At 40.7% G+C, this 18,672-nt stretch overlaps 1 protein-coding gene across 8 annotated transcripts in view; it reads left to right on the plus strand.

Moving 5' to 3' along the window:
• The window catches only part of CARD8 (caspase recruitment domain family member 8), a 67,837-nt gene that overhangs the window by 19,443 nt on the left and 29,722 nt on the right, over positions 1-18,672 (plus strand). For 6 of the 8 annotated variants that reach the window (XM_023543204.2, XM_023543201.2, XM_023543200.2 and 3 more), the window contains 4 exons: positions 9,775-9,885; positions 12,143-12,205; positions 15,047-15,111; positions 16,999-17,077. In XM_023543204.2, the coding sequence (XP_023398972.1) occupies positions 9,775-9,885; positions 12,143-12,205; positions 15,047-15,111; positions 16,999-17,077 (318 nt within the window). Of the gene's footprint in view, positions 1-9,774; positions 9,886-12,142; positions 12,206-15,046; positions 15,112-16,998; positions 17,078-18,672 lie in introns of those variants that run through there. The other 2 variants (XM_023543203.2, XM_064293936.1) reach the window with 2 other exon arrangements.

An 18,672-nucleotide genomic window follows, 5' to 3' on the forward strand; every position in this document is an offset into this window, starting at 1 on the left:
CAATCAAATATTTGTGCATTCCTACTTATTGATTGTGTTTTAACTGTTTAAATGGGTGTTGATTTTTGTGAATGGTTTTCTTTTGCTCATTCTTTATGTCATAAATCTTGCTGGTCTTTCTCTTCTATTTTCGTGTAGTTCTTTGTAGCCATTCTCCGTTGTCTGCTTTCTATTTATTATCATGGAGTGAGTTGGATTATCCCATGCGGGACTATATTCAGAAAGTTCTTTCTGAAAGTCTACTTTTTTTTTTTTTTACTGTTTTCTGAAATCTGTCACCACTGGGCCATTTTTCTATTCTCTGGGATTTTCAATGCACCCTGCCCATACCATGTTTATCTCTTGTTTAGCCTGTACTCCAACAGCTCCAGGCCACACAGTTCTTGCATGCAAGGTCTATAGTTTTATCATGTCAATATATTTTTCTAACATTTTCTAGCAAAGGCAAGAAATTATTTTTCTAGCTTTTCCTGCCTCCTTTATGCTTTTTCACCATGTACTTCCTCCTGCAACTCTGCCGCACTCCACCCTGATCTGATACACTTTTGGCAGCGCGTGAGAAATTTTGGGTCTACCTCCTAGTTTTTCTGAAAATGGAGTTTTCACAGGATTTTCCATTCACCTTATTGCTTTTATAAATACTTGTCAGAGAAAAGGGAAGTTGTTATTTCGTATTACCTTGTGCATAGCAGAAGTACTAGGTAGCTATATTTCAAGATGGCAACACTGAATCAAGCCTTTTGGTCAGGAACCTCCACTCTGTATCTCTATTCATTCCCTATTTTCTATCATTTCTTCTTCTCCTCAATGACTTCCAACCTAATAGTTTATCCCCTCATTTAAGGGTCAGGGCTCTAGGATTGGCCATGTTCTCATGGAACATCTAGCTCAATTGGCATAACTTAGTTTATAAAGAAAATGTTCTACATCCAGCTGTGGTGAGTAGTGTCTGGGGTCTTAAAAGCCTGTGAGCAGCCATCTAAGATACATTTACTGGTCCCATCCTGGCTGGAATAAAGGAGAATGAAGAGAACCAAAGACACAGGGAAATATCAGTCCAAATGACTAACGTACTGCAACTACCGCATCCTCCACTATACTGAGCCCAGAACCATTAGATAGTGCCTGGTTACCACCACTGACTGTTCTTGCAGAGATCACAATAGAGGATTCCCAACAGAACAGGAGAAAAGTGTAGACTAAAATTCAAATTCACAAAATAAATAAATAATACCAGACTTGTTGGTCTGACAGAGACTGGGGAAACACTGAGAGTATGGGTTCCGGACACAATTTTAACTCAGTACAGAAGTCACTGCTGAGGTTCACCTTTCAGCCAAAGATTAGACAGGTCTATAGGGCCAACCACCGCCATGCATCTGTCAGTTTGTATACTGTGGGGGTTTGCATGCTGCTGTGATGCTGGAAGCTATGGCATTGGTATTCAGACACCAGCAGGGTCACCCATAGTGAACAGGATTCAGCTGAGCTTCCAAACTAAAACAGACTAGGAAGAAGGACCTGGTCGTCTGTTCCTGAAAAGAATTAGCCAGTGAAAACCTCATTAATAGTAGCAGAACATTGTCTGATATAGTGCCAGAAGGTTAACCCCCTCAAGTTTGGAAGATACTCAAAAGATGACTGGAGAAGAGCTGCCTCCTCAGAGTAGAATCCACCTTAATGACGTGGATGAGGTTAAGCTTTCAGGACCTTCATTTGTTGATGTGGCACATCTCAAAATGAGAACACCTATAAACATCCATTAATAAATAGAATGTAAAATGTATGAAGCATGAATCTAGGAAAATTGGAAATCATCAAAAATGAAATGGAACACATAAACACTGATATCCCAAGCATTAGTGAGCTGAAATGGACTGGAATTGGATAATCGTATGGTCTACTCTGTTGGGAATGACAACTTGAAGAGGAATTGTGTTGCATTCATCATCAAAAAGAACATTTCAAGATTGATCCTGGAGTACAACACTGTCAGTGATAGGATAATATCCATACGCCTACAAGAAAGTCCAGTTAATATGACTATTATTCAAATTTATGAACCAACCATTAAGGCCAAAGATGAAGAAATTGAAGTCATTTACCAAATTTTGCAGTCTGAAATTGATTGAACATGCAATCGGGATGCATTAATTACTGGAGATTGGAATGCGAAAGTTGGAAACAAAGAAGAAGAATCGGTAGTTGGAAAATATGGCCTTCGTGATAGAAATGATGCCAGAGATCGCAAGATAGAATTTTGCAAGACCAATGATTTCTTCAGTGCAAATACCTTTTTACAACAACATAAACACTGACTCACTGGATGGAATACACTGGAATCAAATCGACTACATCTGTGGAAAGACATGATGGAAAAGCTCAATTTCATCAGTCTGAACAAGGCCGGGGGCCGACTGCGGAACAGACCATCAATTGTTCATATGCAAGTTCAAGCTGAAGTTGGAGAAAATTAGAACAAGTCCAAGAGAGACAAAATATGTCAGGGTTGTATGCTTTCACCATACTTAATTCAATCTATATGGCTGGACTATATAAAAAAGAATAAGGCATCAGGATTGGAGGAAAACTCATTAACAATCGGCATTATGCAGATGTCACAACCTTGCTTGCTGACAGTGAATAAGACTTGAAATACTTACTGATGAAGGTCAAATACTACAGCCTTCAGTATGAATTACACCTCAACATAAAGAAAACAAAAATCCTCACAACTGGACTACTAAGCAACATCATGATAAATGGAGAAAAGGCTGAAGTTGTTAAGGCTTTCATTTTACTTGGATCCACAATCAATACCTATGGAAGCAGCAGTCAAGAAACCAGAAGATGCATTTTATTTGGCAAATCTGTTGCAAAAGATCTCTTTAAAGTGTTAAAAAGCAAAGATGTCACCTTGAAGATTAAGGTGCACCTGACCTGAACTATGGTGTTTTTGATCACCTCATATGCATGTGAAAGCTGGACAATGAAAAAAGAAGGCCAAAGAAGAATCCATGCCCTTGAATTATGGTGTTGGCAAAGAATATTGTATATACCACGGACTGCCAAAAGAACAAACAAATCTGCCTTGGAAGAAGTACAACCAGAATGGTCCTTAGAAGCAAGGATGGCAAGACTTCGCCTCACATACTTTGGACATGTTATTAAGAGGGATGAGTGCCTGGAGAAGGACATCATGCTTGGTAAAGTAGAGGGTCAGTGAAAAAGATGCAGACCCTCAGTGAGATGAATTGACACAGTGGCTGCAACAATGGGCTGAAGCATAACAATGATTGTGAGGGTGGCACAGGAGTGGGCAGTGTTTCATTCTGTTGTACATAGGGTCACTATGGGTTGAACCTGAACTCGATGGCATATAACAACAACATAAAATATTGTTAGTTCCACACTGAGTTGATCTCTTATATAATCAGTGTTAGCCAATTTAGAGACCAAAATATGAATTCTAGTTCGATATATCAAGTTCTTGTGCCGGGGTTATATTCTCTCTAAACCATTTCAGTAGACAAAATTAGAGTGTGTATATATTTATACATATGTACATATTACTCATAATAGCTCTAAATTGGAACCAACACAAATGTCTGTCAACTGGTGAATGGATACACGAAATGCGATATATCATGCAATGGGATAGTATTTAGCCATAAAAAGGAATGAGCCACGGATACATGCTACAAAATGGGGGAAGCCTGAAAACATTATGAAAGAAAACAGTTATGAAAGACCACATATTGTATGAATCTACTTATATATAATATGCGTAATAGACAAGTCCATACAAGCAGAAAAGTGGTTGCCTAGAGCTGACTAGTTGGGAGGAGGGATGGGGAGTGACTGCTAACAGGCACAGGGTATCTTTTTAGGTGATGAAAATGTCTCAGATGTGATTGTGGTTCTTGCTGCACCAGTCTTTAAATAAGTTTTTTTTAAACATTGAATTTATACTTTAAATTGATGAATTGTGTGGTATGCAAATTGTATCTCAATAAAACTGCTATTAAAAAAACTGAATCTTCAAAAAACTTGCAGGGAAGAGCTCATGAAAGTAAGGGGTTGGGCAATTATTCATAACCTAAGAGTTTGAAAGGAGTAAAAGTGATGAAAATTTAGGTGAGGAGAAAGATTAGAGTTCTACTATGAAAGAAGTGTGTTGTGACAAGGAAAGAAAAAAATCACATTTGTGGTGTTGTCTTTCAGATTGCATTCTCTAACACTAGAAGTTATTATTCCTATTTCTTTTTTATTTGAACACAAAGGGCTGTGTCAAAAATAAAACAATTTTTAAAATCCAGATCCCTACTACTCTAGGCACATGCACAAAAATAACGTCCTGTATAGCCATAATTATTGTAAAAATCATGGTCATTATGAAACACAGTCATTTTCAAACCCAGGAAACTAATACTGACGTAATACTATTAACTCAGGTACATAGTGATCTTTGATGGGCTAGAGATGTTGCAGGAACCCTGGTGGTGCAGTGGATAAGGTGCTTGGCTGCTAACCAAAATGTTGGTGGTTTGAACCCAACAGCCGCTCAGTGGAAGAAAGATGTGGCAGTCTGCTTCTGTAAAGGTTTATAGCTTTGGACAAGGTCATGGAAGCTCCACAGACACATCCAAAATCCCTGAGGGACCGAATTACTGGTCCGAGGGTTGTGGGGACCATAGTCTTAGGGAACATCTAGCTCAATTGGCATAACATAGTTTATAACGAAAATGGTCTACATTCTACTTCAGTGAGTAGTGTCTGGGGCCTGAAAAGCTTGTGAGCAGCCATCTAAGATACTCCACTTGTCTCACCCCATCTAGAGCAAGGAAGAATGAAGAAAACCAAAGACACAAGGCAAAGATTAGTCCAAATGACTAGTGGACCACAACTACCACAGTCTCTATCAGACTGAGTGCAGCACAGCTAGATGGTGCATGGCTACCACCACTGACTGTTCTGACAGGGATCACAATGAGGATCCCAGACAGAGCTGGAGAAAAATGTAGAACAAGATTCTAACTGACAAAAAAGAACCAGACTTAACTGGCATGACAGATTGGAGAAACTCTGAGAGTATGGCCCCCTGGACACCCTTTTAGCTCAGTAATGAAGTCACTCCTGAGGTTCGCCCTTCAGCCAAGGATTAGACAGGCCCATAAAACAACATGAAACCAAAGGAGCACACCAGCCAGGGGGCAAGGACTAGAAGGCAGGAGAGGACAGGAAATCTGATAATAGGGAACTCAAGGTCAAGAAGGAGAAATTGTTGACATGTCGTGGGGTTGGTAACCAATGTCACAAAACAATACGTGTACTAATGGTTTAATGGGAAGCTAGTTTGTTCTGTAAACCTTCATCTAAAGTACCATAATTAAAAAAAAGCATTTATAGCCTTGGAAACCCTATGGGGCAGTTCTACTCTGTCCTGTTGGGTCACTGTGAGTTGGAATCAACTCAACAGCAGTGGGTTTTTGGTTTGAAGATATTGCCAGTCATATTTCCTTAATGCTGTTTAGCCTATCCTCTCCTTCTCCATGGGATATTTGCAGGACAGTGTTACAGACAAGAGACCATGACTTATAGGACTCAAATAACAACTTTATGTTGGTTGACCAATGTCAGATACCCCAAAGCAAGTCTCTCTAGTCAATTGGACTCAGCAGATGACTAGGGCAAGGCCAGAGCTGTCTAATAGAACTTTCACCATGAGGAAATGATCCATATCCATGCTGTCCAATATGGAAGCCACTGGACACATTGTTTTTGGAGTACTTGAAATGTGGTTGGTGCAATAAGGAACTGATTTTCAAATTTTTATTACAGGTAGTCCTTGACTTACGATGGGCTCCATTCTAGGGGAATCCATCCTAAGTTGGATCTGACTTTTTCAATACCTCATTTTTTTTAAGTTTTCATTTCAAAACACGGTAGTGTTCATAAGATTGAACATCTGTGAGTGAACATCTAAGAATGATAACATCAACAAATTACACTCTGCAACATTGCATGTAAAACAAAAATAAACCAAATCAATTGCCTTTGAGTTGATTCTGACTTATAGATACCCTATAGAACAGAGTAGAACTGCAGCATAGAGTTTCCAAAATGCAGCTGGTGGATTCGAACTGCTGACCTTTTGGTTAGCAGCCAAGCTCTTAACTATTGCACCAATACTGTATGTCAGAAGAGGACATGGAATGAGGGCTATCACTAGTAATGTCAGATGGATCCTGGCTGAAAGCAGAGAATGCCAGAAGGATGTTTACCTGTGTTTTATTGACTATGCAAAGGCATTCGACTGTGTGGATCATAACAAATTATGGATAACATTGGGAAGAATGGAAACTCCAGAACGCTTAATTGTGCTCATGAGGAACCTGTACGTAGACCAACAGGCAGTTGTTCAGACAGAACAAGAGGATACTGAGTGGTTTAAAGTCAGGAAAGGTATGTGTCAGGGTTGTATCCATTTACCACACCTATTCAATCTGTATGCTGAGCAAATAATACGAAAAGCTGGACTATATGAAGAAGAACGGGGCATCAGCATTGAAGGAAGACTCATTAACAACCTGTGTTATGCAGATGACACAAACTTGCTTGCTGAAAGTGAATAGGACTTGAAGCACTTACTGATGAAGATCAAAGACCACAGCCTTCAGTATAGATTACACCTCAACATAAAGAAAACAAAAGTCCCCACAAGTGGACTAATAAGCAACATCACGATAAACAGAGAAAAGGTTGAAGTTGTCAAGGATTTCCTTTTACTTGGATCCACAATCAACAGCCATGGAAGCAGCAGTCAAGAAATCGGAAGACGCATTGCATTGGGCAAATCTGTTGCAAAAGATCTCCTTAAAGTGTTAAAAAGCAAAGATGTCACCTCGAAGATTAAGGTGCACCTGGGCCAAGCCATGGTGTTCTCGATCGCCTCATGTGCATGTGAAAGCTGGACAATGAATAAGGAGGACCAAAGAAGAATCCATGCCTTTGAATTGTTGGTGAAGAATGTTGAATATACCATGGACTGCCAAAAGAACGAACAAATTTGTTTTGGAAAAAGTATGCCCAGAATCCTCCTTAGAATTGATCAGAAGGGATCAGTGCCTAGAGAAGGACATCATGTGTGGTCAAGTACATGGTCACAAAAAAGAGGAAGACTGTCAATGAGATGACACAGTGGCTGCAACAATGGATTCGAGCATAACAACGATCATGAGGATGGCTCAGGACTAGTCAATGTTTTGTTGTACATACAGTCCCTATGAGTCGGAACCAACTGGATAGAACCTAACAACAACGATAGCATATTAATAACGATAAGGTGTACAAAATAAAGAAAAAGATGGTTGTAAATGTGGTTCAGAATTCATCCTAAGAGGATGGCTCAGGATCAGCCAATGTTTTGTTGTACATACAGTCCCTATGAGTCAGAACCAACTGGATGGAACCTAACAACAATGACAACATATTAATAACGATAAGATGTACAAAATAAAGAAAAAGATGGTTGTAAATGTGGTTCAGAATTCATCCTAAGTCAGGGACTACTTGTAATTTAAATTTAGATATGCTCATGTGATTAGAGGCTATCACACTAGACAGTGCAGATTTTAGCCCAATGGGCATTCCCTTGTTGCTAACACCAATCTTGATCTTAGCCAGCCAAAAAAGATCAAAGTGCCTATCCCTCAAGAGTGAACAAGAAGAAAGGACCTAGCCTGGGGCCTTCTGTTCCATGTCTGAAATCAGGAGCCTTAAACAAATTTACCTCATTGGAGAAGAAAAAGGAAATTAAAATATCCAGCATTTCCTTCCCTCTGAAGTTCTTGTGCTCTGCCCTGAGCACCGCCCCGTGTAGAGGCAGAAGGCAGAAGACAGAAGAGGAGCACCACAGTTGTATGGATTCACTGATAACACATAAAATTATCTCACTAAGATCCTACAATTTCAATCAAGTTAGAGTCTCCTTTTCTTGGGCACCAATAATGGGTAAAGGTAGAATATAAACAAGGAATCTCCTTTCTTCTTAAAAATTCTCAGCAATATAGTTATGTCAACAAAGATGTTGATTTTACTTTGGTGAATTCCACTTTAGTGTCTGGCTTCTTAAAAGCTTGTGAGTGGACATCTAAGATACTCTACTTATCTTACCCCACCTGGAGCAAGGAAGAATGAAGAAAACCAAAGACACAAGGCAAAGATTAGTCCAGACAACTAATGGACTACAAGTACTACAGCCTCCACCAGATTAATACAACTAGATGGTGCTCGGTTACTATCACTGACTGCTCTGACAGGGGTCACAATTGAGGGTCCCAGACAGAGCTTGAGAAAAATGTAGAACAAAATTCTAACTCACACACACACACACACACACACAAGAACAGACTTACTGCTCTGACAGAGACTGGAAAAACTCCTAGAGTATGGCCTCTGGACACCCTTTTAGCTCAGTAATGAAGTCACTCCTGAGAGTCACCCTTTAGCCAAAGATTAGACAGTCCATAAAACCAAACAAGACTAAATGTGTACACTTGCCCAGGGGCAAGAAAAGAAGACAGAAGGTGACAGGAAAGCTGGTAATAGGGAACCCAATGTCAAGAAGGGGAGAGTGTTGACATGTGCGGCTGGCAACTGTCTTAGTTATCTAGTGCTGCTGTAACAGAAATACCACAAGTGAATGGCTTTAACAAAGAGAAATTTAATTTCTCACAGTCTGATAGGCTAGAAGTCTAAATTCAGAGCGTCATCTCCAGGGGAGGGCTTTCTCTCTCTGTTGGCTCCAGAGGAAGATCCCTGTCATCAATCTTCCCCTGGACTAAGAGCTTCTCCGCACAGGAACTCTGCGGTCCAAAGGATGCGCTCTCTCCCAGTGCTGCTTTCTTGGTGGTATGAGGTCCCCCATCTCTCTGTTCGTTTCTCTCTTCTATATCTCAAAAGAGATTGCCTCAAGACACAATCCAATCTTGTACATTGAGTCCTGTCTCATTACCATAACTGCTGCCTATCCCTCTTTGTTAACATCATAGAGGTAAGATTTACAACACATAGGAAACTCACATCAGATGACAAAATGGTGGACAATCATACAATATTGGGAATCATGGCCTAGCCAAATTGACACATATATTTTGGGGGGGACACAATTCAATCCATGACTGCAACTAATGTCACAAAACAATATGTGCATATATTTTTTGGGGTCACAACTCAGTCCATGACAGAAACCAATGTCACAAAACAATATGTATACTAATTATTTAATGAGAAGCTAGTTTGTTCTTTAAAACTTCATCTCAAGTACAATTAAAAAAAAAAAAAAGGATGTTGACCTATTATAAAAGAAAACCTTGTGCTGAGTATTAGGTATTGAGAATTGACTAAGATCTGCTTTCTGGGGTGAATAAAGCACTATTTAGTGTGAGACAGAGACAAGAACAGTTAAACTGAAAATAATGAGGGATAAGATGAAGTGGGCCTAAAGGAAAACTTTAGAAAAGACCAAACACAGGATTTATGGCTATAGAGAGACTGTCCTACCAGGCCCCTCCTCTACATACATAATATGACTCCCATTGTGTTTAAAAACTTAAAGAATTTTTTTATTGTGGTGAAATATATGTAACATTTCAACTTTTCTTACGTATACAATTCAGCGACATTAACTACATTCAAAATGCTGTGGTCCAAGCACCACTATCCGTTTCCAAAAGTTTTTTAACCCAGTGCCAACCTATTGTATTTTGCAAGGGCTATTGGACTGAAATTGTCTATGATTGGAGACGATATCTCACAACGTGAAGACGACACAACGTTAGAGCAGTCGATTTACAACATGCTCATCCATGAAGAAGGTCTCAGGTGAGGGGAACTCTATTCTCTGGTGAAAGTTGACACTATTGGATACTCTTTCTGTAGATCACAGAGGAAGATGAGAAACAGATGTGAGTGATTTACAAAAAGAATCAGGGAAGAATGAAGCAGCTTATACATTTCCAACGAAACCAGAAATTTCTGAATTTTGTTGTTGTTGTTGCTGTTATTTGCCATCAAGTAGACTTGGACTTGTGGTAACCTTATATATAACAGAACAAAACGTTGTTTGCTCCTGTTCCATCATCATGACCTCTGGTATGTTTGAGGCCACTGTCTTGGCTATTGTGTCAGTCCACCTAATTGAAGGCTTCCCTCATTTTTCTTGGCCCTCTACAAAACTTGATGTCCTTCTCTAGCATTTTTGTCTTTCATGTTGATGTGCCCAAAGTAGACGGGTCAAAGTTTCTCGATCCTTACTTTTAAGGAACACTCTGGTTATATTACTTCTAGGACTGATGTTATCTGTTCTTTTGGCAGTTCATGTTGTATCTGGTATTCTTCACCAACACCACAGTTACATTGCATCAATTCTTCTGTCTTCCTTTTTCAGTGTCCAATGTTCCCATGCATATAAGGCAATTGAAAAGACCATGGCTGGGGTAGGAATCTACATCTTACTCTAGGCTAACCATCTCTTCTTCCAGGGAGGTATCTAGGGAAGCTATACACTAAAAGCCAATATGATGATAATCAAAGACAACTGCATTACTGGTTTAGCTGCTGACCAAGCAAATAACCGACACAATTCTCTAGGAAACCATTTGGTGACGAGGCTGAAGGCTAGAATACGGTCCCGGCAGAGGTATTCTGCTAAATGTTTAACAACCAGCTTTCCAGGGGAGAGGGGAAAGCCTTGACGTGTAGTGTTTGCCAATTTCCAAGGAGCCAATACTCCCACCATGGGGTATTTCAGGCTACTATAATGATGTCCCTGAACATGGAGTTGAAAAGAAAGAAGTGTGCAGTAGCCCATCATTATAGATTTTCTTCACCCTACCAATCCAATAGAAGTAAATAACCTCAAGAGCATAGACTATAGTAGAACAATTAGAAAGTGATAAGTTTTGAGTATTTATTACCTTTGTTTTTAATATAATTTTTTAATTTAAGTTTAAATAATTTAGTTTTTAATCATGGTGGTATTGAACAACTGCCTTAGTTTGCTAGTGCTTCTGTAACAGAAATATCACAAATGGGTGGCTTTAAAGGACAGAAATTTATTTTTTCACAGTCTTGGGAGCTAAAAGTCTAAATCAGAGTCTTGTCCGTGTCAATTCTTTTGGTGAGCCTCTTTCATAGTTTCTGCTGCCTACAGACAATCCTTTGCCTGTTTTGTCTTGTAGATGGCCCTCCATGGTTTCTGTCTCCCCCAGTGTGTGTCTTTGTGTCTATTCTGCTGTTTTTATAACTCAGAAGTAATTAGGCTTAGGACCCACTCTACACTGGTATGACTTCATTAACATAACAAAAGAAAACCCCTGTTTCCAAACAATATCACATTCATAGGTACAGGGGTGAGGACTTCAATTCATACCTTTGGGGAACACAATTCAATCTATAACAGCAACCTACTTGCAATTCCTGAAAACTTAACAACCAGTTCTCACCATCTGGTATGAGCTGGCTGCAGCTCATCACTGGGTTCCTGCCATATTCCTAAATTCAGTCTCATCAGACAGCCAGCCACCAGTATTCAGACTGCCTATGCACCATGAGAGAGACTATAAAATGGCACATTCATCATCAGTGCTTTGCATGGGGCTGGCATAATCTAGGGCTAAATTAGTAGCCCTGAACATAGCACCAAGTCTAAGGAAGGCAGCCCAAGGGTCTCTAACTTGTGGCCTGCCCTTAGAATCCTTCTGAGAGAAGAGCTATAGGTCCTTTCTTCTAACCCCCTCAGCCATTGGCCCTATCTATGCATCAATTTCTCTGAAATCTTTTTCATGTTGAGATGAATATATACATCAAATATATCAACAATTCCTTGGATACATCAAGGAATCAAGGGAACCTTAGAAAACGTCAGCAGAAACTGGACCATATTTCATGATGCCACAGCATCGGCCCTTCATGACGGTACTCATGCCTTCTTATTCCCCAGGTCTTGATTTGTTCCACGTTCAGATTCCCCAAAGTAGAGAACTGAATTGAGATGTCTGTCTTCATCTAGAAGGCTTCATCTGTGTTAGGACCTATTTCTCACACCAGGCACTTAATGAACCACTGATTCTCCCTACAGATCATGGGTTTCAACCTTGGCACAACATTGGATTCACCTGGGAAGTTTTAAAAGTACTGATAGGTGGGTCCCACCTCCAACATTTTGATTTAATTGATGTGGGCTGTGACTTGGCTATGGAGGGGCGATGGGTTAAAACTCCCCATATATGGTCAAGGTTGGAGACCAGTGCTAAGGTATGCATTTAACTCACGGGTCAATTACTAATTCCATCTTTTGATCCCAATGGTCATATGATACAAATCAGAACAATTTAAGGGAAAGAAAATGGCAGTTATGAATTGAATTGTGCCTCCCCAAAATGTGCGTCAAACTGGCTAGGCCATGATTCCCATGTGTGTGTGGTTGTCCATTATTTTGTGATCTGATGTGATTACCATATGTGTTGTAAATCTTAACCTCTATGATGTTAATGGGAGCCCTGGTGGCTGCTAACCAAAAGGTTGGCAGTTCAAATCTACCAGCTGCTCCTTGGAAATCCCATGGGGCAGTTCTACTCTGTCCTATAGGGTACCTATGAGTCAGAATCGAATGGCAATGGGCTTGGTTTGTTTTTTATGATGTTAACGGGGAAAGACTAGAGGCTGTTATGTTAAGGATGCAGGATTCAGTCTATAGGACTAGGTTGTATCTTGAGTCAATCTCTTTTGAGATATACGAGAGAGAAGTGAACAGAGAGGAGAGGGGCCTTATACCATCAAGAAAGCAGCCACGGGAGTGGAGTTTGTCCTTTGTACCCAGGGTCGCTGCAATGAGAAACTCCTAGACCCAGGGGAAGACTGATGACAAGGATCTTCCCATACAGCCAACACAGACAGAAAGCCTTCCCCTAGAGCTGGCATCCTGAATTCGGACTTCTAGCCTCCTAAACTGTGAGAGAATAAACTTTTGTTTGTTGAAGCCATTCACTTGTGGTATTTCTTGTATAGCCGTACTAGATAGCTAAGCCACCATGTAGCTGTTTGTCATACTGTGGGGGCTTGCATTTTGCTGTGATACTGGAAGGTTTGTCACCAGTATTTCAAACACCAGCAGGATCACCCTTGGTTGACAGGTTTCAGCAGAGCCTCCAGACTAAGACAGACAAGGAAAAAGGACCTGGCAGTCTACTTCTGAGAAAATTGGCCAGCCATTGAATAAGGAAGACCAAAGAAGAATTGATGCCTTTGAATTATGGTGTTGGTGAAGAATATTGGATATACCATGGACTGCCAGAAGAATGAACAAATCTGTCTTAGAAGAGGTACAGCCAGAATGCTTATTGGAAGCAAGGATGGTAAGACTTCATCTCACATACTTTGGACATGTTATCAGAACGGACCAGTCCCTGGAGAAAGACATCATGCTTGGTAAAGTAGAGGGTCAGCAAAAAAGATGAAGACCCTCAATGATATGGATTGACACAGTGGTTGCAGCAATGGGCTGAAGCATAACCACAGTTGTGAGGATGGTGCAGGGTAGGCAGTGTTTCGTTCTGTTGTACACAGAGTTGCTATGAGTTGGAACTGACTCAATGGCACCTAATAACAGCAACAACAGATAGCTAAAACAGAAATTGGTAACAGGGAGTTGAGTGCTGTTCTAACAGATAACTAAAATGTGGAGATGGATTGAAACTGTGAATGTGAATGTGAAAGCATCTAATAGTAAAAGCCTAGATTGCCTTGAAGAGACTGCTGGTGGAATTATGGATGTCAAAGACAATGCTGGTGAGGACTCAGAAAGAAGTGAGAAGAGTTGTAACACCTGAGGCATTGGAGATGGTAAGAAACAGCAGCAGAGAAACGGCAGCAGCAGAACCAGAAGAGACTAGCACAAGATAGCATGGGAGCAGACCCACAGAGCAAGAGAGCTGAGTGCCTTCGGGCAAGAGGCTTCCTGGCAAAGTGGGGTTCCTTCAGGCACTTGTCAGTGGAGCTAGGCTTGCTGACCCATGGAGTAAGAGAATTGAGTGCCTTCTGGCCTAGGCTTACTGGCCCAAGGGGCGGAGAGACCAAGGAACTAGGAAGCAGAAGCTAAAGAGGGAAGGATCACAGGAATCAGAGATGCCTTAGTCTCAAAGGGTAGGGCCACGACTTCTGGGGTCTCAAGGGTGGAAGCACAGCTTGCTGGATCTCAAAGGGTGGGGCCACAGCTCCTGGGTTTCATAGAGTCAGGTCTTTACCAACTTGGATCTGGAGTGTGGGGCTGCTTTTCACAAGTGCCAGCAGGATGGAATTGAATTTGCTGCCCAAAGCTGAGGGGAAGGGTCTGCCATGCCCAAGGTGTAGAAAAATAGGGCCTGCTGGGGCTGCTGAGAAACTTCTAGACCAGGAAAGATTGATGACTAGGACCTTCCCCAAGAGCCGACAGGGAGAAAAAGCCTTCCCCTGGAGCTGGCACCCTGAATTTGGACTTCTACCCTTCTAAACTGTGAGAATAAAATGTTTTTTAAAGCCATCCACTTGCGGTATTTCTCTTATAGAAGTACTAGATAGCTAAGATACTGGCTATGGCCACTTTGGACACTGGTATAACATGAGAAGAGGGAGAATAGGCAAGACACATTTGGCTCCAGAGAGTCCCTTAATTTCTATTATCCATATATCGCATTAACAAATCTCTCTTTAACCAAGCCATCTCTTTTTTGACTGTTTAGATCAGGTCTGTCCAATAAAACTTTCTTCAATGATGGAAGTGCTCTATTCTGTATTTTCTAGTATGGTAGTGATTAGCCACATGTGGTTGAAATGTGGATAGTACAACTGGTGAACTGAATTTTTTAGTTAATTTTAGTTAATTTAAATTTGAATAGCCACATGTGGCTGCTGGCTATTGTATTGAACAGTGTAGGTTTAGTTTTAATCACCTCCCCTTCATATTCATGAACAGATTCTTAGTATTTTTCATATTTTGAAACACAAGGCCCAAAGACACCAACGAGCCAGAAGACCAGCAATCTCTACAGAAGTACCAGAGACAAGTAACAGGTAATTTGCTAATATAGAGAACAATCTAAAGATGTGTCAGCCAGTTCACTGAAATTTTTTTTTTTTTAACATTGGGAAGACACTTTGAGGGCTTTAACAAACTCAAAATGGATTTGGGGAAGATTAAAAGGGAGTCCCTGGGTGGTGCAAATGGTTAATGTGCTCATCTGCTAACCAAAAATTTGGAGGTTCCACCCAGAAGCACCATGGAAGACAAGCCTGGCAATCTACTTCCAAAAAGTCATCTATTGAAAACCCTATAGAGCACAGTTCTACTCTGACACACACAGGTCGCCATGAGTCAGAGTCATCTTGAGGGCAGCTTGTTTTTACCACAGTGCACTATGCAGCCTAAATGGGCATACTAAATACTTGTAATTTTAGACAGTATTTCTCAAATGAGTTCTATAATCTTGACACTATTAGATATATTATACCTATTCCCTTTTTATCGTCCATGGAAACTCTACAAATGATTCCTATGGATTTTATTTTAGAGAATGAGTAAAGTAAACTTGGAGGTGAGAAGCCACTTGACTTCATCCAGCTAGTAGGAGGTGTGAGTGGGTATTTGGCTGTATTTGCCTCAATCAAAAGGAGCCGTGTTTTTTGTTTATTTTATCCTAATATATCCCTACTAGTTTCCCAGTCTTCACAAAATAGGCAATGGGTTGTTAAGGACCTTGCTCTTTTGAGAAATTTGTACTGTGGTGGACCTGTGCTAAGAGATTTTCCTAGCCTCATGGTACAAGGTTTTTTTAAAAACATCACCCAAGTTTAACAATTCTATGCCTTCTAATTGCACACCCTGCCTCTAAGTGCTATGGTTTGAATACTGTTCCACATGGTGTGAGTAGTTTGAAAGCCGTATGAGATTCGAGAGCATAGACATGATGTTAGATGTACCCTGATGCCAATCTCTGCTCCCGTGCTTACCAGCTGTGAGGCCATGGGGTAAGTTCATTTGTATTAATATTAATATCTGACATTGAGTGCACATAGTTCTCTAGGTACCAGGCTATAGGTACTGGGGTTCATATCAGCTCTGTAAGTTTCAGAGGCTATTGTTCTCCACTTTACACAGGATGAAGCAGACTTGGAGTGGTTGGGTGCCTTTTCACAGAGTTGAGACTTTTCATTATGTCTGCAAATAATACTTGCTCTCCATAAATACACGACAATGAGATCCCTTTTATGTAATTCTTTGTAAACTAATTTCATCAAAGGACAGTATATTGGAGACTTTTCTCATACAGTATATAAATATTTGCTCTATGTAAACAGTCATTGTCCCAGAGCCTGAGCAATGGGAATGGAATCCAGCAGAGCAGGCATGGAGGGTCCCAAGAGTTGCTGATGATCTGCTTCCTACTGGATTGTGGAAATGCTTAGGGGAACAAGGCACAGTCTAGGGTCATTTGGGAGGGTGGCAGGGCACTTAGGAGGAACATATGTTCTTCTGCCTCTTCACAGCTTTTGCACTTATTCCATTTTTGGCCCAACTTTCCTCACCAACAGAAGATAATATCGGCTATTTGAGACAATGTAGAAATTTAGCTGCATTGTTTCCAACCCAAGGGAAAAGGTTCTTAGCGCCAAAGCTATAAAACTTGATTTCCCAGAAAATTCTTGGAAATGCACAGGTACAAACTTGTACCTTTGTCCAGATTCAAAAACAACAACCCTATGTTCTAACCACATATTGTTCTCTCCATTACCTGTACTCCCAGTAGCATACATATAACTCAACACCCAGACTCCTTCAAAACATGCCCTTTCCATCAATCTTCTTATGTTCACAACATGTTTTATTTCGTTTTCAGGAAATATTTGTTCAGCAGAGAAGCAACTAATACTTTCCTAATCTCTCATTTGGTATTGAAACAGATTGCAAAAATAATCAGTTTCAGGGACCTGAAGGGAATGTGGATATTGAGTTGATTGATAAAAGCCTAAACAGATACAGGTAAGAATAGAATATGGTGATTATACAAATACAACTCTAATATAAAGGAAATGTACACTATTCATCATTTAAGGTATATGAAGTTTTATCAATTATATGTTTATTTCCTGCACTGTGGAGTTGGTATTTTAATTTCAACGTATATAGATGTGAGTGTGGCAAGGATTTTACTACCAACTGCAGTATAAAAAGGATGAGGTGGGCAAATCCCACTGTAAAGGGTTGAATTGTGTCGCCTAAAAAAATATGTGTTGTGAATCCTAACCTCTATACCTGTGGTGGAAACCCTGGGGGCGTAGTGGTTAAGAGCTACAGTTGCTAACCAAAAGGTCAGCAGTTCAAATCCATCAGGCACTCCTTAGAAACCCTATGGGGCAGTTCTACTCTGTCCTATAGGGTCGCTATGAGTTGGAATTGACTCAACAGCAACGGGCTTGGTCGGGTTTTTATACCTGTGGTTATAATCCCATTTGGGAAAGAGTTTTCTTTGTTAATGAGGCAGGATTAGTGTAGGGTGTGTATTAAATCAATCTCTTTTGAGATATAAAAAGACATTAAGCAAGAAAGCTAGGAAGCAAAGATGAGGTAAGATAGATGCCAAGCCACAGCAAGATGAATGAGGAACAGAAGCTGAGAAGAGACAGGAACCTTCTTTCAGAGTGGACAGAGAGAAAGCCTTTTCCTAGAGCCAGCACCCTGAATTCAGACTTCTGGTATCCTAATTGTGAGAAAATAAATTTCTGTTTGTTAAAGCCACCTACTTGTGGTGTTTCTGTTACATCAGCACTAGATAACTAAGACACCCACCTTTATCACCAACTGCTTTGCAAGGATCAGCATGAATCCAATTCCCAGCTAAAGTGGATCCAGGTGTCACCTTCCCACATTTCCATGCCTTATTGCCAGCCATTTCCATGGCAATTCCTCTATCTGACCCTAACTAACAAGTGTTAGATCAGGCCTCATTCCCTGCTATCCTGAGCTGGAACAAAACATCCCTGACCACCTGAGGCCAAGTCTTTGGCGGGGGCAACCCTAGGCTCAGTAGTCTACACAACTGCCAGCCCTTCAGACCAGCTGGTCTCTCTCTCTCTGTCTGTCATCCCCTAGGACTAGGTCACAAGGTAGAAGAACTCTATCTTTCTTCATTGACTGCCCTTGCAGCCTTTCTCTATCACCCAGTCACCCAGAGCTGAGTCTACACAAACTAAATCTGTGCTGCCAATCCCTGCTAGCTCATGGCCTCTGTGGTTTTATTAATTCTCTAGAACAAAACCTGTTGCCTTCTTTATGGAAGCCAACTGCCACATGTTTCTGCCATGGAGTGGCTGGTACTTCAAACTCCTGGCCTTTGGGTTACCAGCTGAGTACTTAACCACTGCACCGTCAGGGCACCTAAATTCTCTAGAACAGCTCACAAATTCACAGGCACTGTTAAATGAGTTGGAATTGTCTGGACGGCACTGGGCTTGATTTTTTTTTTGTTATCTATACTTAAAGTTACCCATTTATTATAACCAGAAAGGATACAAACGAAGACATACATCGGGCAAGGTCTGGGGGAGTTAGTGGATGGGGCCCCCATGTCCCCAGGG

This window comes from Loxodonta africana, chromosome 11 (assembly GCF_030014295.1).
Source record: "Loxodonta africana isolate mLoxAfr1 chromosome 11, mLoxAfr1.hap2, whole genome shotgun sequence".
NCBI classification, from domain to species: domain Eukaryota; kingdom Metazoa; phylum Chordata; class Mammalia; order Proboscidea; family Elephantidae; genus Loxodonta; species Loxodonta africana.